Below are 25,428 nucleotides of genomic sequence, written 5' to 3'. Positions count from 1 at the left end.
GTAGCAAACTTTTTAGCACCCTCATCCTCAAACCCATAACGACCATTAAATTCATCCCATAAATCTTTAGCACAAGTAAAATGACAATAATTATCAAACAACTTGTTAGATAAACCACACTTAATAGTCTGAACACACAATTTATTTGTTTTTTTCCCACTTTGCTATATTTTTAGGATCTTCTTCGGGTTTAGGCTCATAAAGAACCCGATCAATTTCGGTAAATTCCAAGATGGGCAAAACCCTTTCTTTCCAACGTTTAAAATTATTTCCATCAAAAGCCTCAAGCTTTGTAATTTCCGAAAAACCTTAAGAGAATCAACAACTTGTTTCTTCATTGTTAAAATACAAATATCAACCTTTAAAATTGTTGGAAAATATAGCTAAATAAACAAGTTTTGATTCAACAACACAAACCCTAAAAAAAATTAGCAATGACAAAATTAAATAGATAGAGTTAGAAAGATCTCACAAACTATATAATCAAGTAAATTGCGTTGTCTTTAAATGTTGATTCGTGTCACCCGGAGTAGAACTTGGTGTGAATGGCTCTCTTGGCCGAACAACCCCCAAGATTAGACTATAGTAATTTCTTCAAGTTGATCACACACTCATGCAAGAACAACTTGGAACAATCTTACTTGCCTTTCCTTTCCTTAAAAATATTGAAGCTGAATTTTTTTTTTTTCTGTGCAGCAAAAAATTGAAGCTGAAATTTTTTCTGTGCAGCAAAAAAATAGAGGAAACAAAGGGATATACAGCTGGGAAGATGAGAGAAATATTGATGTATGAATAGTGTGTGTTTTAGGGTTAAATAAGCTGACTAAGTAAAGGGCATGGGCTGCTCTCAATGGTTACTGTGCAAGCCACCGGGTAGCACAATAAATGCCCCAACGGGCAAAACCAAAATGGGAAAAAGGAAGGGAAAAGGTGAGGCCCAAGAATGATGCAAGAAACCCTAAGCCAACACCTAGCCCATTATGTTCCAACTTACCACTTGAGAAGTGCAAAGCCTTATAAACTCATAACAAGATTTATTTCTAACCAATGTGGGACACAAAGCAAAGGTTAAGTGTTTGAAACACACTCACTCCAACATATTGTACTTCTTTTCATGAGCGAATGAGACAAATTTCAGTGTTTTATATCTATATATATATATTACTTTTTTTTTTTTTTTTTTTGCTATTTTGCAATCGTCAATCGCAATGTGCTCACCAACTGGATACTCTTTAGAAACTTTACAACTGTAATGAATCAATAATTAATTAAATAGTTCCAAAACCAATTATCATCCATATCTGAAAGAAATTTCTTTTGAAAATTGATTGAAATGACTTTGCTTTCAATTGACTAAAATTATAAAGCCACTGACTGAAAAAAAAAAATTACAATAATTTTTACCCCATTTTCTGAATCAATAATTTTAACAACATTTTATTGTACTTATACCATTATCAGATTCACAATCAACTTTGGATGCTTATAGAAGTCTAGAAGACTTGGTTTGGCCAATGCCAGAGCAATGCACTAATAGCTGCGCAATAAGCTTGATTCCACTCCAGTCGCCACGTGCACTGACTAAGAAAAGGGGGTCCCACTGCAGCTTGGAATCTCTGACTAGTTTTGTGTTCACTTCAGCCCGCCAGACTTGTAGAAATGTGGAGCAAAATTCCACACCTTACACCTAGAATACAATTTGGATATACTAGGCATCTTATAGTCATCCATATCTAAATTCTTTTGCTGATTAATTTATCAGCATCTTTTGTAAAACAGTTTCCCACCCCCTGTTCTGTTTTCAATTTCTAGACTAGGAAGATGGGTGTGATAAGTTTTGCTCAAGAGTATGAATCACCAATTGATCCTGGTAGATTATTCAAGGCCTTGATAGTTGACTCGCATAATCTATGCCCCAAGCTCATGTCTCAGTCCATTAATAGCATTGACATCATTGAAGGAGATGGAGATGTTGGAAGTATTAAGCAAATTAATTTTGCTCAAGGTATGTAACAAATATTGCTATTTGTCTTTGTTTTTTTGCTAGGAAGCCATGCTATTTGCCACAAAATATTAGTATTAGATCCTAGTAATTAAATAAATTAAGGGTAAGGCAGCCTACTAAGTACTTTTTTATCGGCAAAAGTGGGAGTTTTATGCATAAAAACGACCTTTTGAGATCTTAGCAGGTAAAATGTAGTACGTACTTAAATTATGTCTATAATATGCAGGTATTCATTTCAAACATGCAAAGCTCCGGATGGATGAGCTAGACACAAAGAATTACCGGTGCAAGTACACTATATTTGAAGGAGATGTGTTGGGAGAGAAGCTCAAATCCATTAAGTACGAGGTGAAGTTTGTAGCTGATGAGCATGGAGGTTGCATTTGTAAGATGTTGAGTGAGTATTACTCAGATCAAGAAATTGAGTTCAAGGATGAGGACATAGAGTTTGGCAAAGAAAGAGCAACAGAGATGTACAAAGTAGTGGAAGCTTACCTCTTGACAAATCCTCATACCTATGTTTAATTAATATTGCTATAACAAATCCTCATGTTATGCTTTCTCAACAGACGTCTGAATATCCTACTGTATGTTTGAATGATCTTTTATTGAAATTACACTACTAGGTTTTAATAACTGAAGTATTCAAAAAATTTCATAGCTCACAATTCTTCTTGGTCAGTTAGTAAATTTCTCTGAATAAGTTTCATCCAGAAGTGAGATAACATAAAAGCACAGATTGATACACTCATGGCCATTCCAAGTCTCCTGGTTTTTTTTTTTTTTTAATTTTTAATTTTTATTTTATTTTATATATATATATACATTGTTAGGGCTTTATGTGCCTTTTTCTTTTAACTACCAATCAACCCAAAACTCTCATCTTCACAAATCACAATCACAAGACAACAAAAGAGACAACTCTAGTCTATTTAAAGGACTATTAACATNATGGTTACTGTGCAAGCACCGGTGCACAATAAATGCCAACGGGCAAACCAAATGGGAAAAAAGGAAGGAAAAGGTGAGGCCCAGAATGATGCAAGAAACCCTAAGCAACACCTAGCCCATTATGTTCCAACTTACCACTTGAGAAGTGCAAAGCTTATAAACTCATAACAAAGATTATTTCTAACCAATGTGGGACACAAAGCAAGGTTAAGTGTTTGAAACACACTCACTCCAACATATTGTACTTCTTTTCATGAGCGAATGAGACAAGTTTCAGTGTTTTATATCTATATATATATATATTACTTTTTTTTTTTTTTTTGCTATTTTGCAATCGTCAATCGCAATGTGCTCACCAACTGGATACTCTTTAGAAACTTTACAACTGTAACGAATCATAATTAATTAATAGTTCCAAAACCAATTATCATCCATATCTGAAAGAATTTCTTTTGAAAATTGATTGAAATGACTTTGCTTTCAATTGACTAAAATTATAAAGCCACTGCTGAAAAAAAAAAAATTACAATAATTTTTACCCATTTTCTGAATCATAATTTTAACAACATTTTATTGTACTTATACATTATCAGATTCACAATCAACTTTGGATGCTTATAGAAGTCAGAAGACTTGGTTTGCCAATGCCAGAGCAATGCACTAATAGCTGCGCAATAAGCTTGATTCCACTCCAGTCGCCACGTGCACTGACTAAGAAAAGGGGGTCCCACTGCAGCTTGGAATCTCTGACTAGTTTTGTGTTCACTTCACCCGCCAGACTTGTAGAAATGTGGAGCAAAATCCACACTTACACCTAGAATACAATTTGGATATACTAGGCATCTTATCTATCATATCTAAATTCTTTTGCTGATTAATTTATCAGCATCTTTTGTAAAACAGTTTCCCACCCCCTGTTCTGTTTTCAATTTCTAGACTAGGAAGATGGGTGTGATAAGTTTTGCTCAAGAGTATGAATCACCAATTGATCCTGGTAGATTATTCAAGGCCTTGATAGTTGACTCGCATAATCTATGCCCCAAGCTCATGTTCAGTCATTAATAGCATTGACATCATTGAAGGAGATGGAGATGTTGGAAGTATTAAGCAAATTAATTTTTGCTCAAGGTATGTAACAAATATTGCTATTGTCTTTGTTTTTTGCTAGGAAGCCATGCTATTTGCCACAAAATATTAGTATTAGATCCTAGTAATTAAATAAATTAAGGGTAAGGCAGCCTACTAAGTACTTTTTTATCGGCAAAAGTGGGAGTTTTATGCATAAAAACGACTTTTGAGATCTTAGCAGGTAAAATGTAGTACGTACTTTAAATTATGTCTATAATATGCAGGTATTCATTTCAAACATGCAAAGCTCCGGATGGATGAGCTAGACACAAAGAATTACCGGTGCAAGTACACTATATTTGAAGGAGATGTGTTGGGAGAGAAGCTCAAATCCATTAAGTACGAGGTGAAGTTTGTAGCTGATGAGCATGGAGGTTGCATTTGTAAGATGTTGAGTGAGTATTACTCAGATCAAGAAATTGAGTTCAAGGATGAGGACATAGAGTTTGGCAAAGAAAGAGCACAGAGATGTACAAAGTAGTGGAAGCTTATCTTGACAAATCCTCATACTATGTTTAATTAATATTGCTATATAAAATCCTCATGTTATGCTTTCTCAACAGACGTCTGAATATCCTACTGTATGTTTGAATGATCTTTTATTGAAATTACTACTCTAGGTTTAATAACTGAAGTATTCAAAAAATTTCATAGCTCAAATTCTTCTTGTCAGTTAGTATATTTTCTGAATAAGTTTCATCAGAAGTGAGATAACATAAAAGCACAGATTGATACACTCATGGCCATTCCAAGTCTCTGGTTTTTTTTTTTTTTTAATTTTTAATTTTTATTTTATTTATATATATATATACATTGTTAGGGCTTTATGTGCCTTTTTCTTTTAACTACCAATCAACCCAAAACCTTCATCTTCACAAATCACAATCACAAGACAACAAAAGAGACAACTCTAGTCTATTTAAAGGACTATTAACATCCTACAATTTTTTTAATGTAAACTACATGTTTGGTCCATATCCTTTACACCAGATTTCAATTTATTTATTAACCTTTCAATTGCGTCAAGTTGATCCCTAACCTTTCAATGTCATGCTAATTTAGTACCTACCGTTATCTATTGGATGGAAAAATTCGATGTGTCAAATAGTCTAAATAAAAAAACAAATTTGCCACATCATCTGTCACTAAGACAAATATGTCAGTATTTTAATTTTATTTTATAAAATGTTAGCATAATTTTAAATTAGAAAAAAAAAAAAAAAAAAAAAAAAAAAAAAAAAAAAAAAACAACAACAACAACAACAACAACAACAACAACAGATAATTGAATCCTTTGCTCATGTCTATCAACAACAAAAATATCCCTTTCCTCCAAAAAAAAAAAAAAAAAAATCTCTAATAAGTCACAGTCACAATTTCTTTACGTGTCTTTAAGGTCCCAGCGGTTATGATTTCACTATCTTCTCTAATGATGAGGTAGGAACCTGCAGAATTCTTGTTGAAAGGGCAGCTTGAAGGGCCTTATCATGTCCTGATGCACTAATAGGGGGACCCATGACAAACCTGAAACATGAAGATGATACTATTTGTAAAAGTTGATAGAATATATCAAAATATAAAGATACAAATAAATAAAAATGAAAAATGAAAAGTAATGCAGGATCTTACTTTGCTGCAGTGACGAAGTCAGGATCCAAACCCCAGATTCATTAAGGGATAACCCAAAAACTATTGATTCTCCAATAACCCTCCGTCTTACTGTAGACACCGTATTTTATACTCCTTACGACTCGAGTCTCCATTTTCCAATGATATTGAGTTCTCATCCCTTGTGTCCACACCTGCAATTTAAAGACGAGTTTTTTATCTTCCTTAAAAAATAAATCATCTAGAAAAAAGAAATCTAGAGATCAGCATACGTGAGTTCTATAATTGAAGACCAACAACTTGAAGATTACACTTAAACCAAATCAATCAGCTAGGATAGGGGAAAATAAAGGTCTTGACATAGTGTTTTACATGGGTTTGCCCCTGTTTAATGAAATAAGCAAAATTCTTCATTTTTTTTTTTTTTTTTTGAGAAATCCGTCAAGAATTTTATTCAAACTTCAACAAAGCTGCTGTCAATAAATACAAGAGAGTTAACATCACTAGGGATGTCTTCCAACCAAACTTTGGGTACATCAAGATACTTGGCTAAGTTTGCTAGCTTATCAGCCACTGCATTGCCCTTGCGATGAACATGGGAGAATGAGTAGTGACTGAGATGCGATGCCAAGGTCATGGAATCCTCAATAACATTCCCAAAAGGTGCCAGACAAGGTGAGCCAGCCTGAATGCAATTTAGGACAGTAGCCGAGTCTCCTTTGAATATACAACCTGCTGCAAACCTTTCTCTATCGCAAACTCAATTGCTCTCCTGCAGGCCAGAGCTTCAACATCATCAACAGTTGTAGGTAGGACAATCCTATCCGACAGAGCACCTATAACTTATCCAGCTGAATCCCTTATCACTACACTGATGCCCGCCTGAGAAGTATCCATGAACAAAGCTCCATCAAAGTTCACCTTGAGCAGAGGAGCTGGAGGTGGAAACCAACAGGTGTACCTGATTGTTGGTGCTATTGGAGGTTGATCAATCTGCACTGAGTGGAATTCCTGCATTCTTTCCGTTGCATCCACAAAAATTTTTGGATAAGCAATGGAGTTATTACCCAGTCTTGATGCGTTCCTCTTCGTCCATATACCCCAGGCCACATACGCGAAAATTTCTGCGCGATTTGATGCTTGAAGTTGAAAAATTCCAGTAAGAAGATCTCTGAAGCAAGTAAATCGATTGAACAGGTTGCTTCGGCAGATATCAATCTCCCACCAGATTTCTTTAAGGACTTAGCACTCCCACAACGCATGGATGGTGTCTTCTACTTCCTCACCAGTCACCACAGCTTTCACACACATCATTGCGAGTGACTTTTCGCTTGCACAAATTCTTCTTTGTAGGTAGTGCTTCGCAACAAGCCCGCCATAGAAAATGTTTAATTTTGTTAGGGACATTGAGGCTCCATATTTTCTTCCAAATCCATTATTTGCTGCTGGATTTGATTGGCCTGGTTTGGACAAGGCCTCAATTTCTGGAAGCATCCGATATGCACTTCTTGCAGTGTAAACTCCATTCTTCGTCTTTTGCCAAATAAGAGAATCTTCAGGTCTGCGTTTGCTAAGGGGAATGCTGAGAACAGCTTCAGCTTCATGGGGCAGTAGCTCATCGCGAACTCTGTCCTCCAACCAACACGGAACTGTTTCATCTATTAATGCACAGACATGAGTGCAGTTTGGAAAAAAAATTTAGGGAGATATGACTTGCCTCGAGAATGGATCCGGGAGCCAATTGTCACCTCTTGTTAGGGACATTGAGGCTCCATATTTTCTTCCAAATCCATTATTTGCTGCTGGATTTGATTGGCCTGGTTTGGACAAGGCCTCAATTTCTGGAAGCATCCGATATGCACTTCTTGCAGTGTAAACTCCATTCTTCGTCTTTTGCCAAATAAGAGAATCTTCAGGTCTGCGTTTGCTAAGGGGAATGCTGAGAACAGCTTCAGCTTCATGGGGCAGTAGCTCATCGCGAACTCTGTCCTCCAACCAACACGGAACTGTTTCATCTATTAATGCACAGACATGAGTGCAGTTTGGAAAAAAAATTTAGGGAGATATGACTTGCCTCGAGAATGGATCCGGGAGCCAATTGTCACCTCTGATGTGGCCCTTCTCCCCATTACCAATTCGCCAAGTTGAACCTCTACAAACAAAACAAGGCTTTTTGCTTTCAAAATACTATGCCAAGCATATGATCGATTCGTTTTAACCCCCTTATCCAAAATTGAGCAATTGGGGAAGTGTTTGGCTTTGAATACTTTGTAGAAAAGGGAGTTAGTGTTGTGGCTTAGGGTCCGTTTGGATACAGCTAAAAACTGAAAACTGAAATTGAAAAATGAAAAACACTGTAGCAAAATAATTTTTAAATGTGTGAATAGTATCGTGAGATCCATTTTTAATGAAAAAGTTGCTGAAAAGTGAAATTTGTGAGTTTGTGAGTTTGTGAACAGTGAAATTTGGGCTGAAAAGTCAACTATTGCGGCTACTGTTCATTAAACAGTAGCCGCTACAGTGCTACTACAGTAAAAAAGAGCTGGAAACGTGTTAAAAAAAAAAAAAAAAGAGCTGAAAAAACGCAGACATCAAGCGTAAACGTGCCAGCCAAACGAGCACTTAACCTCCAAACTTGTTTGTCAAGGAGAGCAAGGTTGAACCACTCCAAATCTTTAAAACCCAAACCACCATGATTTTTTGGTAAACATAATTTATACCAGCTAACCCAGTGAATTTTGCGCACCTCACCCTTATATCCCCACCAAAATTTTCAGATTAGGGATTCTATATCTTTTCATAAACCCTTTGGAAGTTTGAAACAATTCATGGTGAAATTTGGCATGGCTTGGATCACTACCTTGATTAGGATTTCTCTTCTAGCTTGTGATAGTAGTTTTTCCTTCCATCTTTGTATTTTGTGCTAAATTTTTTTCCAGATGTTGAAAAATTTAGAATTCAATTGATAGAATTAACAAGTTTTAAACCCAAGTTGTTAATTATATTTATCATAAATAAATCTTGTTAAAACAAACAAATATCAATATCATGTCAATATCATGCATAACGGAAAAGTAAATAAGACAAGATATAATAACCCAAGAAAACCAATTAAACAAACTAGTTTCACAATAAAAAACTTGGGAGGAAATTTTCCCGAAAAGCAATTCATTATAGTAGAGAGAAGTTTCAGATCTAATACAAAACTTTTGTCCCTAGACTCTACAATCCACATAGATGAACTTGTAGTAGAAACCTTCTACCACTTCAGAACCTCTGAACTCTTCAATATATAAATGTCACTATTTTGCACGGATCCCAATACGTGACTAACTCCAACAACTTGAAGAAGATTGTTGGCTGCAAATTTCTTCACTTCATCAACAATGAAAATCAAGAAGTACTTAGTTACAAAACCTTAAGGCGCAAAAGACGCAATAACTTCTTGCAAAGAGAATAAGGCACTAGGTCACTTTCTGCATGTGTTCTCTATGTATAACGACCTTTAAATTAAGTCTTATATATGTCTAAGGTTGTGAGGGAAAAAAAAAAAAAAAAAAAAACCCTACATATACATGTCAGCTAGGGCCAAAAATCAAATCTGGAAATTTAGATTTCGTAGATCTTGACAGATTCAGCTTCTGTCGAGTTTCGTTCTTAAATCTCGATAGTTACTATTTCTGTCAAGGTATTTGTCGAGTTTTAATAAACAGCTTTTCTTCACTTGTTTCTTAGTCCAATCTTCATGACTTTAATACTTGACTTGAACTCTTATTTCTTGAAGTATTAAACACATCCTAGATCTATCTAATTACAAGTAAAGTACATTTTATCAAAGGATTAGCCAATTACATAAAATATGTCCTTAACAATCTCCCTTTTTGACAATTTGTGACAAAACCACAACAAAACAACTAATCATGAGAGAAGTCTTAAATTACTTAACTCATAACCACTTATTGTATTACAAAATAAATCTATCCCTACTACAAACTCTTAAAAAACTTTGCAAGAAAATAGTTCACGGCATAATAGACTTTCACAACCTGTCTTTCTGAAACACTTGAACAAAACTCATCAAGGCATCAATCGCTAGGCGTCATCCAAACTGACTACTGCGTCGATGAATGTCGGTGAGGAGTTAAGTACATGAAGATTGATCCTACTTTTCCAATACAGAACTAGGCCGCCCCCTATATTGATTCTTGGGACAATGAACCAATTTTCAAACTGAAGCTTTGTGCAAAGCCTCTTTAGAAAATCATCCTTAGCTCTAGATTCCATGAGAAAAACAATTGTTGGGGAGTGTTTTTTCACCAACTCAGTGAGTTCAAGAACTGCACGTGTTTGCCCCAATCCACGGCAGTTCCAACTTATGCAATTCATTGGATTCGGCGGAGCCGATCAACAGCCACCACCACTGTAGGGAGAGGGTAGACATCATTGGCATCCAATGCTTGCCGTTTTGTTGGTCGAAGGTCTTCTGTTTCAGTCTGTTCTCTACGAGAAGCAGCATCGCTTATAATCACTTCTTGATTACCTAGTTCTGGGCTTCGAATAACTCTTTTCCACTTTCCCTGGGGGCCTTTTAGGTCATAAAAAAAAAAAAAAAAAAAAAACCCTACATATACATGTCAGCTAGGGCCAAAAATCAAATCTGGAAATTTAGATTTCGTAGATCTTGACAGATTCAGCTTCTGTCGAGTTTCGTTCTTAAATCTCGATAGTTACTGTTTCTGTCAAGGTATTTGTCGAGTTTTAATAAACAGCTTTTCTTCACTTGTTTCTTAGTCCAATCTTCATGACTTTAATACTTGACTTGAACTCTTATTTCTTGAAGTATTAAACACATCCTAGATTTATCTAATTACAAGTAAAGTACATTTTATCAAATGATTAGCCAATTACATAAAATATGTCCTTAACAATCTCCCTTTTTGACAATTTGTGACAAAACCACAACAAAACAACTAATCATGAGAGAAGTCTTAAATTACTTAACTCATAACCACTTATTGTATTACAAAATAAATCTATCCCTACTACAAACTCTTAAAAAACTTTGCAAGAAAATAGTTCACGGTATAATAGACTTTCACAACCTGTCTTTCTGAAACACTTGAACAAAACTCATCAAGGCATCAAATGTGATACAGAAATAAAGATTGCATACATAAAGAAACATGCGTATCAAGATAGAGAAGAAACAACATATGTAAAGATATTTTCTCTCCCTTTTAGAGACAGATGGTTGCTTCTCTAAAAGCAACCATCTGTCTCTCCGGTCGACTTTCACCACCCATCTTTTTTTCCAATTTAACAATTTCATTGAAATCACTTATGCATAACCATGGAAGGTCAATTTGTAAGCAGAGATGTTTAAGTAGTGCCCAGGAATGTTCCCGGTTGGTTGTTACAGGCTTTTTATAAAAACCCATAAATCGCTAGGCGTCATCCAAACTGACTACTGCGTCGATGAATGTCGGTGAGGAGTTAAGTACATGAAGATTGATCCTACTTTTCCAATACAGAACTAGGCCGCCCCCTATATTGATTCTTGCGACAATGAACCAATTTTCAAACTGAAGCTTTGTGCAAAGCCTCCTTAGAAAATCATCCTTAGCTCTAGATTCCATGAGAAAAACAATTGTTGGGGAGTGTTTTTTCACCAACTCAGTGAGTTCAAGAACTGCACGTGTTTGCCCCAACCCACGGCAGTTCCAACTTATGCAATTCATTGGATTCGGCGGAGCCGATCAACAGCCACCACCACTGTAGGGAGAGGGTAGACATCATTGGCATCCAATGCTTGCCGTTTTGTTGGTCGAAGGTCTTCTGTTTCAGTCTGTTCTCTACGAGAAGCAGCATCGCTTATAATCACTTCTTGATTACCTAGTTCTGGGCTTCGAATAACTCTTTTCCACTTTCCCTGGGGGCCTTTTAGGTCACTGATAATTGCTTCAATTTTCTATGTTGGTGCGGAGAGGCAAGTGGACTTGACTTCTAAAGTAGGCCCATTTGTTGGATGTGAAAGAGTTTTGTCTTGGGCCTCTGGAATGGGCTTTGACTGACCTGATTTTTGTTTCGCATGGAATTTCGATTTAAGAGGAGCATTACAATTCGAGTTTGCCATCCCAAAACGGAAATTTGAATCAATGACCAGGGTACTGGGAGATTTGTAACCGATTTCATCATCAATAGACTTTAATATTTGTTGATAATCCAAGTTTTGAGCGTTACCTTCCCCACCTTCCTTTTCAACTTCCGCCACCATTGGAAGTGGTGTTGCCGCCGTTAACGTTCCTTGAAACTTGGAATGAGAAGCATTAGATGACTCTGCTTATTGTGAAGAACCCGGTGCTTGATTCTGTTTGGGGGGACCTGCATGTTTTGGGCACAAACCATTGACGATCAAGGAGGTTTTTCGATTTTATAGGTCGACTCTCTCATCCACACACCAAACTATTGGTCCTCTTTTTTCAAGGTCTGCTTGCTACAAAGCCACATATCACTGTCCCGTTCGTCGTGAGTTACTTGGCCACACTAGGAGTCATTCATACTTCAATGCAGCCCATCCAACTAATCTGCCCTCTAACCAAATTTTTCGCACTCGACTATGCGGTTTGGATATATCCAAATGTACTCACACACGTAAGCAGTTGCCTTTCCCACCCTCCTCTTCGGAGTCTGTCATTTGAAGAACCGTGCCTAGTGAGTTTCCAATGGAGTCACGGGTTGCTGGATTCATGCAGTGCACTGGAAGGTCATGAATCTGGACCCAAATGGTAGTGAGCTTGAAAGGTAGGGCTGAGATGGGGACATTCTCCAACACCTTCTCGAAGATCACCAGATGATTATCATATGTCCAAGGTTCGTGTTCCAGTACTCGTTCAAGATCGCATTCATTCTCAAATTTGAGAAACGTCAAATTTTCCCCCATATCCTTTATCTTGAACTCCCTCTGAGTTCTCCATAGAGGTTTGGAAGTGCGAGCCACAGATTCGATGTTTGTCAACCGCTTCGTTAAGAATTTAGCAGCAAGAGACGGGCGCGCTAGAGAGTCTTCAGAGCATTGGACACTATTTTCTTTTGAATCCAAAAGTGAGAGTTTGTTCCACATATTTTCAAGGGTGTTCATAGTTACCGTAAGAGGAAGACAAGGATAGATTTCCACAGATAAGCAAAATTCTGAATCAAACTAAAAAGATTTGATTTTGGTTTTCTAAAAATAAATTGACATGTTCTCTAAAAAAAAATATATGATGCGTTAGCCCATGTGGTAGTTGATGTGACAATTTTTTTTTTTTTTTAATATAGGTCATTTGATATGTCAAACTTTTCCATTCAAGAAATAACAACATAGACTAAATTGACACAACATTACAAGGTTATAGACCAAATTGATACAATTGAAAGGTTATAGACTAAATTGAAATATAATGTAAATGATAGGGACCAAATATGTAATTTAATCTTTTTTTTTTACAAGATTAGTAAATCCTATTTTCTAATTAAATTTGTCTTCCTAAAATAAATTGTATTCTGGCACATTTATCCTTATTTTTTAATATTCTATCAATTTAATGTACCATAAAAAAAAAATTACAAAATCAAAATTTTCAAAATAATTGAAAAGTGAAATTGATTCATGGGCCAATATTTTTAAGACACATAAGACAGTGATTTTTTTTTTTTTTTTTACGCACTTTGAGGTTGCACATGCAAATATTTCTTTTAAGGCGATTTTAGTTTAGGAAAACAATGGAAATTTGAAAAATAAGTTCAGATATGATTTTTGGCTTAGGAAAATAATGGAGTTTTGAAAAATAAATTTAGATTTGAATTGTGGTTTAGCAAAACAATTGAGGCTTTTTTAAAATAAATTCAAATATGATTTTTGGTTTTAGGAAAACAATGAAGATTTGAAAAATAAATTCAGATCGGATTTTTGGTTTAGGGAAAACTATGGAGTTTTGAAAAATAAATTCAAATCTGATTTTGGTTTAGGAAAACTATGGAGTTTTGAAAAATAAATTCAGATCTGATTTTTGGTTTTTACATAAATAAACATATCTAATATTTAATCATATGCATTACATAACTACATAAACAAAACATATTTACATAAACAAACATTCATCATATAACCATTAGAAAGAAAAATCAAAACAAATAAAAGAAAGAACACGTTAGAAAAGGCATGGAAAATTGAATTAGTTTGCATGGATATGTAAATAAGAAGATGGAAACTTACCTGCATCAATGCATCAATGAATATTGCAAGGGAATGGGGAAATCACTTTAGAGTTAGAGAGAGGATGAGGCTCTCTAAGTCCTAAAGAGATTTTACTTAACAAAAAAGAAAGTCCTAAAGTTGAACTTCCAGAATTTCTTTTTACGTTAAGAGCAAAGGGGGTCCCGATTTCTGATTTTTAATTTTGTATTTATAGAGGTGTTGTGCTTAAAAAACAAGCTAAGGTTGCTTAGGAAATCAGCAAATATGAGTTAGGTCGAATTTTTATCCCTAAAAATCAAATTTGATGTGTCTTAACCTGATCTAAAAATTTCTAGGCCGGATTTGGAGCTCGTGCTCAGCTTGGTTTTCCTTCCTGGTTTGTTTTGGACTCTTTTTTAGGGATTTTCTGAGTCGAGAATTGCACTTGGACTTATTTTAAACTTGTATTCTAAAATAAATCACTTTTAATATGATAATAAGGTCCTTAAAATAACAATTATCTAAAAGATAACTATTAAAAAAAAAAAAACTCAATTATCCACAACTCCCTTATTATCTGATTATCCATTTTATTCCTATGCAACCTAACTTATTTTTTATCAAATCCAATAGCCAATCACATAATTTACTTAATTAATTTTAATCGTTGACCAATCAGAATTAATTTCAATTAATCGCACGTGATCAACTTCACCCATATAAAATGCATGCAAACCGTGAAAACTTGATCTTGTGATATCTTTCAATTCGACGATCTGATTTGGGAATCGGGCATATCTTCATGATCGTTAGAGTCTCAAAATCATTTTTATGATATGTGATGAATGATTTAATGCATGAAATGCAATTATGATTTTTTGGGTATTTAGAATGGTCATTTCAGTCACCTTCTAAGGTTAAATTATGGGTGCAAAATTGAATGTCTACAATACCGTTCAAATTATACATTTTTTTAGAAGAAATTTAAATTATACATAGTATTAGCTTACAATATATAATTTGGAATTTAATTGGATTTAGACTCTTCGGTTTTTGCACCGAATAATTCACTTGCTATAAAAATTTAAAAAATAGATGGACACGTGGTGGAAAATTGGACTTCAATTGAAATCCAATTTAAAATCTAATTAGATTTGGACTTTTTAATTTTTACACTCAATAATTTACTTGGCACAAAATTAAAAATTAAATGGGACACGTGGCGTAAAATTGAGAATTCAATTAAAATCTAATTGAATTTTCTCTGAGCTTTGGCTATATATGTGTGTGTGTGTGTGATTTTTTTTTTTTTTTTGAGGGTCAAGTGTGTGTATGTGATAAGATGATATGACATGTTGAGAATAAAATTGGGAAACTTGGGTTTTACATCACATCCTTATAAAATATAATTTCATTACGTGTCTATAATGCTTTCTACACTATATTTCTAGGGAAAAAGAAATTACTATTTAAAAGTTTCATATCCTACAAGTAATGTAGGCTTGTAAGAATAATCAGCAAAGTAGCTAGGTTGTTATATTCTAAGGGCAGCACGCTAATGTTGTTAGTCTACTAAATCAGAACTAGTAAATGGCGTGTGTCGTCTCAAGATAGTGACCTGATTCACATCTCAACTCCACCACCTAAAAACATTCATGAATTGATTGTAAATTATTTATCATATTATGAGCTGCACTTTAAGCACCATAAGTTAACATCTCCTAATTTTATTTCTGTTTTATGTTGAATCCACAACGTCCAAAAATTATTATTATTTAAATGATATTTTGAATGTTATAAATTCAATTTATTTATTAATTTTTGTTCTTAGGAACAACAAATGATGATGACTATTGACTACTGACTATTCCTTATGTAAATCTCATTCATTTTCATACGTTCTTTTCATACAAATTCATCGACTAGAATAAATTGTCTTCTACTAATCTGTCCCTTGTTTTTTGTTGGTGTTCTATTTTATGTATCAACTAGTTGCAGACCCGCGCGTTGCACATAATAATTTTCTAGGTAAAATATTATTTTGGTCCCTAAACTTTGTAAAGAGTTTTTTTTTTTTTTTTATAATTAGTTTTATCATTTTTTTTTAATGATCTCTAGTGTAAGGTTTCTTACCACTATCATATATTTATTGGTTGATGAATTGTATAAAATAGATATTAAATGAGATGTAGAAATGTTCATTAGATTTTTTGAAGAGTAGACATATGATTTTTTTAATTACCTTGTTCATAGATTTCATTATTTAGTTATAAACATTTAAATTAAAGTAGATGAATATATAAATGCAAAATTATATGTAAAGTTACAACTACACAAGATGAATATGTATAGATAATATTTTTTGTTCTTGATTATTCATGAATCATTATTTCATTGTTTTCACATAAATACCTAAATTAAAGTTTTTTTAATAGAAAAATCTATATTAAAATAAATGAATATATGAAAGTAAAATTATATGAAAAGTTAAAACTATCCAAAATGAACGTTTAACCACCGGTAGATGTGGGTTCTTTTAAGGCTAAAAGTATGCTTGATTGCTTTAGTTGGAACTACATAACTATGCAAATAATATTGCGAGTGGTTACACCATTTGTAAATTATCAAGTTTGGTGGCCTTATAGAATAGGTATTTCATTTTGCAAAAAACTTTACATGAACTCCTCTTTTGTGACAACTTTTTTTTTTTTTCAATTTTTTCTTTTTGCCGAAACAACTTAAGAATATTAAGATTTAAGTTACCACATGCGGTAGCTGTAAAACATGTTAGTGGTATAAATAATAGAAAGGTTTAACTATTTAAAAAGCATTTTTAGTAGATTGTAATATAAAACACTTTTTTCTTAATATTTTATGTAACTTTTCCCATAAGATCAATATTGTTGACATCCTTTAAAGATGATACATAAAATTTTTGAGAAAAAGAATGAGAGAACATGCTAACACATAATATAAAATTATTAAGTTTGCGTGATTTAAATTTGTGGCAAAAAAAAATTAATATAACTATGATAAAGGTTTTTATCTAAATGATATATAGTAGTCCAAATATTTCTAGTCTTGATTCAAAGAGTCAATTCTTAATAGTCTTTTAAGTTTACAAATTGCTCAATCTATAGGTCCATACACATTCAAAGAATGCTATCTAAATTATGAATTATATGGTCCTTTATCACACACACAAATATTTTGATTCCCCTAATGTATGGTAAAGGAAGGCATGTGTGTATCTAGCTTTTTCTTGATTTGTGCTACATAATTTAATGAAATAGAGGATATGGTGAATTTTGTTGAATAAAATAAGATGCAAAGAAAAAAGAGTAAAAATATAATAGATAGCAATACACATCAAATTATCCAAGTTATGCGATGTAATATAAGAACATTATATTATTTTATACTATATGCATAATGTAGTAGGATAATATATAACAATCAAAGATAATAAAAAAGATAACAACTTAAAACACAAAACTAAATCACAATAACCCAAAGTAGAATTCTAATTAACACAAAAACTCATCAACCTAAAATACCAATGCAATAAAAATAAACAAAAATGAAAAACAGAGAGAGAGAGAGAGAGAGAGAGAGAGAGAGAGAGAGAGAGAGACGGATGTAATGTTTTTGTGTGAGAAAATTATGCATAGAATGGAAGAGAAAATGTCAAATTTATAGTGAGATGATGAGAATAAAAAGAGTCAAAATAAAAGAAGATAAAATGATAGCAAAATAGTGTTATAAGATAGAAAGTAGTGGGGAGATGAAAAAGTAAAAGGAATAGAGAGATATTGGAAAATTAATAATAAAAATAATGGGTTTTTTTAAGGGTGAATAAAAATAATGGTTAAAAGATAAGATATGCACTCTTAGGAATGTACGACATACCTCAATTCAATGTTGGACCACAGACAATATCATTGGTTTGTCTAGAGCTTAAGGGATGCGCTTTATAGTTGCAGCCTGTTGAGGTCCAAAATTAAATGGGCCACAAACTAAGGCCCAAAGAAATAAAACGTTGGGCTCATTTCACACCAAAAAATAAATAAAAAACTAAGAGAGAAAATTGGGCTCACACAATAAAGAAAAGAGAAAAGAAGGAAGAAAAGGGGCAGGAAGCTCAGAGGAGTGGAATCCAGAGACCCACAAAAGAACAATAAAAGCCCAAACCAGACAGAACCAACAGACCAAAGAAAGCCCAATAAGAAGAATTGGGTCGGATCCCAGAAGTCACCAAAGGCAGGGGATCCCTGGACGCACGAAGTGAGATTGAAGTAAATTCAAAAAAAGAGATAAAAAGACAAAGGGCATGCAGATCTCATGCTCCAGACATGCAGTGGAGCCAGGAGGTAGGAAGCAAAACACATAAGCCTGGTTCCGACCATATGGGGAAAGTGACAAGGAAGAGTACACTAAAAAAAGCTGGAGCACTGAGAAGAAAAAGCCAATCAGCTTCAGAACAGCCAATGGAGAAGTCTGGGAATAGAAAACTAGCCGAAGAACTTTCATTTAGTCGGACCAAAAGCAAGAAACTATGGGAGAAAAAGGAAACGACATGACCCTGAGCAACCCAGCACGGCACGAACTCTAAGGGGCAAAAGGGAGAAATCGTTAGTACCCCAGAGCCCGAAGCTGTGCTATAAAAAGGGGAAGGGGTCCATGCTGAAAGGGGCATAGAGATTGAGGGAAAAAGCTTCATCTTTGATTAGAACACTCCGCCATTCACGGCCATTTATTTGGAGTTTTATAGAACTAGAAAAGAGCTCTGTAAAATAAAAAGAAAACAGAGGAACCGTTCCCGGTATCCCAGAGACAGCCACTATAGCACATGCTCAGATTCAACAAATTCAAACTCTGCAAGTCTTGAAGCTTAAATAGCTATCAAAGGCGGTAGTTTTTGAGCTTAGTCGAACCTTTCATCACGTCTTAGTGAGCATTGCAATCATAACTAAAGAAAATTAATAAAATACACCTCACTACTTCGAGGATCCCTAACCTGTTCTTACATTATATTTCATTTTACTGTGCAATTCTTTACTGTTGAAAAAGTCATTCAATACAGATATTTTTGCTTGTTAGTTATTTGTATTGTAGGAAGTTTGTTTTGTGCACTACTCGGTTCTAAAATAGCTCTCTTAGCTGCGGTGAATCGAGCCCAGTCCACCAGAAACATTTCTTTGGCCCAAGATCCTTGGGCCACTAAGGTGAGAAGAAAAAGCAACACTCACATTTTGGCGACTTCATTGGGGATTGGGTAAAGAAAAGGGAAGAAGTAATGTAATACCCCGATTTTATCATCATTCTTAATATTATTATTTTTAGCTTTGACAAGTGATGTGGATAAACATGTAGTGTTATGATAGGATTATTTACATAGTTAGTTTTTGGATATGCTACATGTGAGGTGTAATTTTGCGGCCAAACAAAGATTACTACCCAAAGTAAGAGATGAAACAATAGACTGCACAATTAGGTAACGTGTAGTCCTCTTTTATTTTGTTTCAGTTATAGAAAGATTAAGGAATTAAAGCATTTAGTCTCCTTATCAGTTAAGGAAACGGATGAGAGAATAAAAAATAAAAAATAAATAAAAACCTTTTTGGATAACAAGTCTAAGAGTTATTGGAATCCCTTGGAATTCTAGCTTACCTAAATAGGTCAGTAGTTAATAATACCTTAAATTGAGGCTAATTAGAAGCTATGAAATCTTGGAAGGCTCTAGGGTTTCTTCATTTTATGCGTTAACCAAAAGTCAAAAAAAGAAAAAAAAAAAGAAAAGAGCATGGACGGCTGGAGGCATCCTCTATAGACTATAGTTGGCGCTCAAAGATTTATCTCTCATCAGGTAATCATTCCCTAGTCTTGGCAAGGGCAGATCTATGGTTTTTATTAGAACTATTGTCATATAGTATTTGGCCTGTGATTAAAGATGAATAGAAATTCTGTTTAAGTGTATCGCTGCCATGTTTAAATTGGTTATTAGACTTTAGAACGTGAAAGACTTTGGTATGAAGGACTAGACTAGACTCTGAATACTTTGATTATATTACTAGTTTAGGATTGACCCTAATGAGAAGGTAGCGTTCAAAAAAATAATAACACGAAGTCTTGAAGTTGGTGTAATATGATATTTGATATATTGGTCGATTGGTATAGAATAACTAATAGGTATATTCGGATTAGATGTTTCTACGTATGGGAAATGGTTCTGCCTATAATATGACTCTAGGAAAAAGAGAAGGTTATGGAGGATTATAGTGTTTTTTTTTTTAAGGAAGTAGTTTATGATAGTGAATTTTCTTGCTTATTGATTAAAGTAATTTTCTGTTTAGAGCTTACGGAAGACTAAAGTGCTCAGCTGTGTTTGGATATATTAGCAAGAGAGGTAAGTAATTATGCATAATATGCACAAGTTTTGTCCATTAGGTTCTTAGAAGTTAAAAGTTTTCAAAAGTTTTGTATTTCAAACTTATATTTTCTAAAGTTTGTCAAAAGTATTTTTACATCATTGAAAGAGAAATTTCAACTATTAAATAATGTTTTAAAGAGATACTTCGAATTTTAAATAACGTTTGGAATGTCCAAATCTCACTTAAAAGATGATTTCTAAACTAAACAATTTTTAGAAAAGAATTGAGTTTCAAATAAGTTTTCTAAAAAGGTTATTGCCCTTTAAGTTTGTTTAAAATTAAGTGATTTCAAAGTCATATTCTTACTTTCCAAAGGGTATTTAAGACGTTTCCTTTNTTTCATTCCCTAAGAGAGTCAGCATCCTTTGATTTATGTTCTATTTGATATTGTGATCTTTGATATGCCCTTGTATTTGAAAAGAAATTGTTAATATCAAGTAAATTATTATATTTGTGTAAATTGTGTTTTGTGATATGTGACTCAAAATAAGTGTTTTTTTTTTGGAATTGATCAGATATATCAGGTATATGTGTAAATCCACTCACAGGATTGTATGTGAGAATATGTGCTGATCCCTCACCAGCAGGGGTTAAGTTGGTATCCGCTCACAGGATGTATGTGAGAATATTGATGTGTATATGTGACACTGTGCTCTGATCAATTTTATGTATGTGATTTCTAATGATTTAAGATGTGATTACATATGTATTAAGTGATTGCATTATATGTTTTGGAATAATTATTTTGATATCATTAAATAGTTTGTGAAAAATCAAAATACTCGTTGCAGTTGCTTGACTCTGTTCTGTTGTGTGTTCTGTATAATTACTTACTAGATGTGGCTCACCCCATCAATTACTATTTTCAGATTGAAGTGTAGTTGGGAATATAGGACCTTCTGATCGCTTTGTAAGGTGCAAGGTTGAGCGTGGAAGTTGTAGGCGATTTCTATATTACTTGAAGACTTATAGAATTTTAGTTATCCTTTTTTTGTAATTCATGATTTATATTTTGGAGATTATTTTCCAATTTGTGGAGTTTAGATTTTTGTAAGAAGTTATTTATTAAGAGCATTGTTTCTTTGGAGTTTTAAATTATTTTGGATTAATTTTACTTTGAGTTGTGCAAGATTAGCAAGTTAGTCATGCATCTAAATTCATGTTCCATGGATTTGGGTCGTGACAAGTAATCCCTTCGCAAAGCATGCCTCCAAGACCAAGGAACAGTAAAGGTGCTAATATGCCACCCATGGCCTCTGAGCCCATGGGAGAAAATGAAGTGGCCTCAAGACAAAAGGGCGAGGTGCCTCTAACAGAACAGGAGGCCGTGTCAGAACAAAGAAATGCAAGACAAGAGCTAGACCCCATGGCTCAAATGACTGCAATGTTGAAAGACTTGCAACAAGAAGTTCGCCTTCTCAAGGAAGGCAAGACACATGAAGTCAGAGACAATGCCCCCCATGTGGGCAACCAAGATAGAACCCAGCCAGAGGGAGGGTCAGCAGTGGGAGGAGGAACTAACCCCCAGTACTTAACACTGGCAGATGTCAGTGCCCTCCTAGACCAAGAAAGGGAAAAGCTTTCCGGGATCCCCAAGCAGTTTTCTCGGGATCCCCCATTCCCACCAAAACTCCTTGGCAAGCCATACCCCAAGGGATATGAGCCACCAAAGTTCCATCCTTTTGATGGAAGGAATGGAAGCGTAGTAGAACACGTGAGTAGGTTCGTCCATACTATGGGCCCCTACGCAGGAGACCAAGAGCTGTGCCTAAGAGAGTTTGCTAAGTCCCTAGTGGACAGGGCATACACTTGGTACACCACACTGAGACCTGGGTCCATTAGGACCTGGGATGAGATGATGGAGAAATTTTGTGCAAAATATTACCCTGGTGAGGACAAGGTCACTTTCCAAAGACTTCAGATGGTACGGCAGAGGCCTGGAGAGGATCCCGTCTAGTTCATCAAAAGGTTTGAAGATATGTCTCTGGATTGTTATGGGGACCATGAAGAAAAAGAGCTCGTAGAGACTTGCATATCTAACATGATTTTCGATTACAAACTCAACCTCGAAAATTTATGTATCACACAGTTCGCTGACCTATTACAGAGAACAAGAAGAACAGCACAAACTATTAGGGCGAAGAGGATGCCAGCATCCCAAGCCATGACGGCATCGATGGGAGAAAAAAGAAAGAGGCCTGATGGAAAAATGTTTTAGGAACCACCGATGATTCCATGTACTGCAAAAGAGTTAAACCATGTTCTGGACAAATGGATCGAGGATGGAGTGATTAGGCCATTCACTGTGTCCAGACCACCAACCGAGGAAGAAAGGAAAAATCCTTTATTTTGCAGGATTCATAATTATGTTAAGCATTCCACAAAGGATTGCTGGACCCTCCGCAAGCTCTTTCACAAGAAGCTGAGAGAAGGAACCCTAGAGCTCACCTAGAAAGAGCCAGAAGTACAAAGGAACCCCTTGCCTAACCACAAAGGAAAAGGGGTGGTGGCTGTAGTAATCCATGGGTACCCGGCAGAAGCAAAGGAGCCAAAAGGATCTTTCTAACCAAACACAGTCAGGACCCTCCAGAAGAATCCCAAGTTCAAATCACTATTCAACTAGCTGGGATTTGGACCAAAAGCAAAAAGGGTGGCCACGTGCTAGTCGAGCTTTCCTATAAACAACCAATGCCATCACTTTCACTGACGAAGACATGGAGGTTGAACATCCAGACCACCGCAGACCCCTTTATCTAATGGCCACCATAAACGGTGTCCAAATCAGAAGAGCACTAGTGGACACAGGGGCATCACTCAACCTCATAGCTCTGAGCACCTTGAAAGCTGTAAGCCTGGCAGGAAGGAGGATCTTGAGGGCTCCCATGGAGATAATCGAATTTGGAAGATCGGTAGAATCAACCGAAGGATATATACAGCTAGCCCTGAGAGTGGGGCCAATAGTAGCCTTGACCAATTTCCATGTAATCAACTCAGAGGTGTCCTACTATGTACTGTTGGGATGGCCATGGCTCCATAAGCACCGCCTTATACCATCCACATACCATCAGTGTGTTAAGGGGAGATTTAATGAAAGGCCTGTAAGGATTCCTGCCAACCATAACCCTTTCAGCCAAGGAGAAGTAAACTTTGTAGAAGCTATGTTCTATGATGAGTTAGAACCTAATGACGAGAGTCCTATGCCAGAGACCCCAGGAACACCTATCTTGGAAAAAGAAGAAGGAAGAGGTACCCATGACTTAAGAGACCTCCTGAAAGGGAAAAGGCAAAAGAAGGAGCTCAGCACCTCAAGATCCCGGGATTGTGTAGTGGTATGGGAACCCAGGGGAAGGTTAATTTACCGCTTGTGAAGGTGCGCGGGACCTGAGTGCATCATGCAGGAGGGCCTCGGACCACCAGAATGTATGGTAGATCAGGAGAAAGGTCCAAAGAAACCAGTCAAAGAGACACAAATCCAACCTGAGGAGGAATTGCAGGAAATAAACTTGGGGGCTAAGCTGGGACCCCAAAAGCCTGTTTTCATCAGCAGTCAGTTGGCAGCACAAGAAAGGGAGCCACTGGTGGCTTTGCTCAGAGAATACACGAATGTGTTCGCATGGACCTATGACGAAATGCCTAGTCTGGATCCTGGGTTAGTAGTCCATGCCCTCAATGTGGACCCGGGAGTTAAACCAATAATCCAACTAGCTAGGGTTTTTCACACTGATGTAGAAGCCTAGATAATTCAAGAGATCAAGAAGCTGCTAGCAGCTGGTTTTATTAAGCCCATTTAGCACCCCAGATGGCTTTCTAACATAGTATCTATAAAGAAGAAGAACGGCCAGATCCGTTGTTGCGTGGACTTCCGCAACCTAAATAAGGCGTGTCCAAAAGATAAGTTCCCTCTACCTAATATTGACCTCCTTGTGGATTCAGCTACAGGAAGTTTCGTGTTCTCATTCATGGACGGGTATAGTGGGTACAACCAGATTCGTATGGCTGCCAAGGATGCTGAAAAGATAGCATTCAGGACACCAGTCGAAAATTTCTATTACACTGTGATGCCATTTGGCCTCAAAAATGCAAGAGCCACGTACCAGCGAACCATGACAGCCATCTTCCATGACATGATGCATAAGAAAATGGAAGATTATATAGATGACATTGTGGTCAAGTCAAAAACTAGGACAGGACACCTCCAGGTACTTAAGCAAGTTTTCAAAAGATGCAGAGAATACAAACTATGCATGAACCCCATGAAATGTGCCTTCAGAGTATCTGCGGGAAAGTTCCTCGGGTTCCTGGTACATCACAGAGGCATAAGCGTGGATCCAGCTAAAGCTGCAACCATTGCCACTATGAAAAGACCAACAACAGTAAGGGAACTCAAAAGCTTCCTAGGAAAGGTCTCCTACATCAGGAGATTTGTCCCAAGACTGGCTTTGGTCATAGGGGGCTTATCCAAGCTATTAAATAAAGGAACTGAGTTCACTTGGGGAGCAGAACAAAAGGAAGCCTTCCAAAGGATCCAACAGATTATGAATCATATGCCCACTCTCCAAGCACCAGTACGTGGGCGACCCCTGTTACTGTACTTGGCATCAAATGCCCAAGCAATAGGAGCCCTGCTGGTATAAGAAGATGATGATGGGAATGAGCAACCTGTCTACTATGTAAGCAGGACACTCAAGGATGCCGAGACCAGGTATCCCAGGATAGAAAAGGCTTGCCTAGTGGTCATTTACGAATCCCAGAGGCTAAAGAGGTATTTCTCAGCTCACCAAATCCTTCTAGTGACTAAGTCACACCCCATAAAAGCACTCTTGCATCAGCCCCTCCTAACAGGAAGGATAGCACAGTGGCTGGTCCTGCTTTCTCAATATGACATAGGCCTCAAGACCCCCAAGGCTGTCAAAAGTCAAGCCATAGCTGACCTCTTGGCACAGTTCCCAGGAAAGGAGGAAACCTCACTAAGTGAAGAGATCCCAGGTGAGGTAGCGGTAGCAGAAATTTCAGGAAAGAAATGGACAATGAGATTCGATGGGTCAGCTACAGCAACCTCAAATGGAGGGGGAGTTGTACTAAGTTGTGAG

At 35.9% G+C, this 25,428-nt stretch overlaps 1 protein-coding gene and 1 pseudogene across 1 annotated transcript; both read left to right on the top strand.

The window, feature by feature from the left end:
* The first annotated feature begins 1,648 nt into the window (after positions 1-1,648).
* LOC112016037 (pathogenesis-related protein STH-21) lies at positions 1,649-2,641 on the top strand. The gene is made up of 2 exons (XM_024048531.2): positions 1,649-2,005; positions 2,232-2,641. Exons 1-2 carry the CDS (start codon positions 1,822-1,824, stop codon positions 2,528-2,530), a joined length of 483 nt encoding a protein of 160 aa, XP_023904299.1. The 5' UTR covers positions 1,649-1,821; the 3' UTR covers positions 2,531-2,641.
* Positions 2,642-3,817: 1,176 nt separating this feature from the next.
* LOC136062769 (pathogenesis-related protein STH-2-like) overlaps positions 3,818-25,428 on the top strand; it is a 31,016-nt pseudogene continuing 9,405 nt past the window's right edge.

This window comes from Quercus suber, unplaced genomic scaffold (assembly GCF_002906115.3).
Source record: "Quercus suber isolate HL8 unplaced genomic scaffold, Cork oak 2.0 scaffold_451, whole genome shotgun sequence".
NCBI classification, from domain to species: Eukaryota; Viridiplantae; Streptophyta; class Magnoliopsida; order Fagales; family Fagaceae; genus Quercus; species Quercus suber.
Note: the sequence above shows the minus strand (reverse complement) of the source record. Positions and strands in the feature narration are given on the sequence as shown.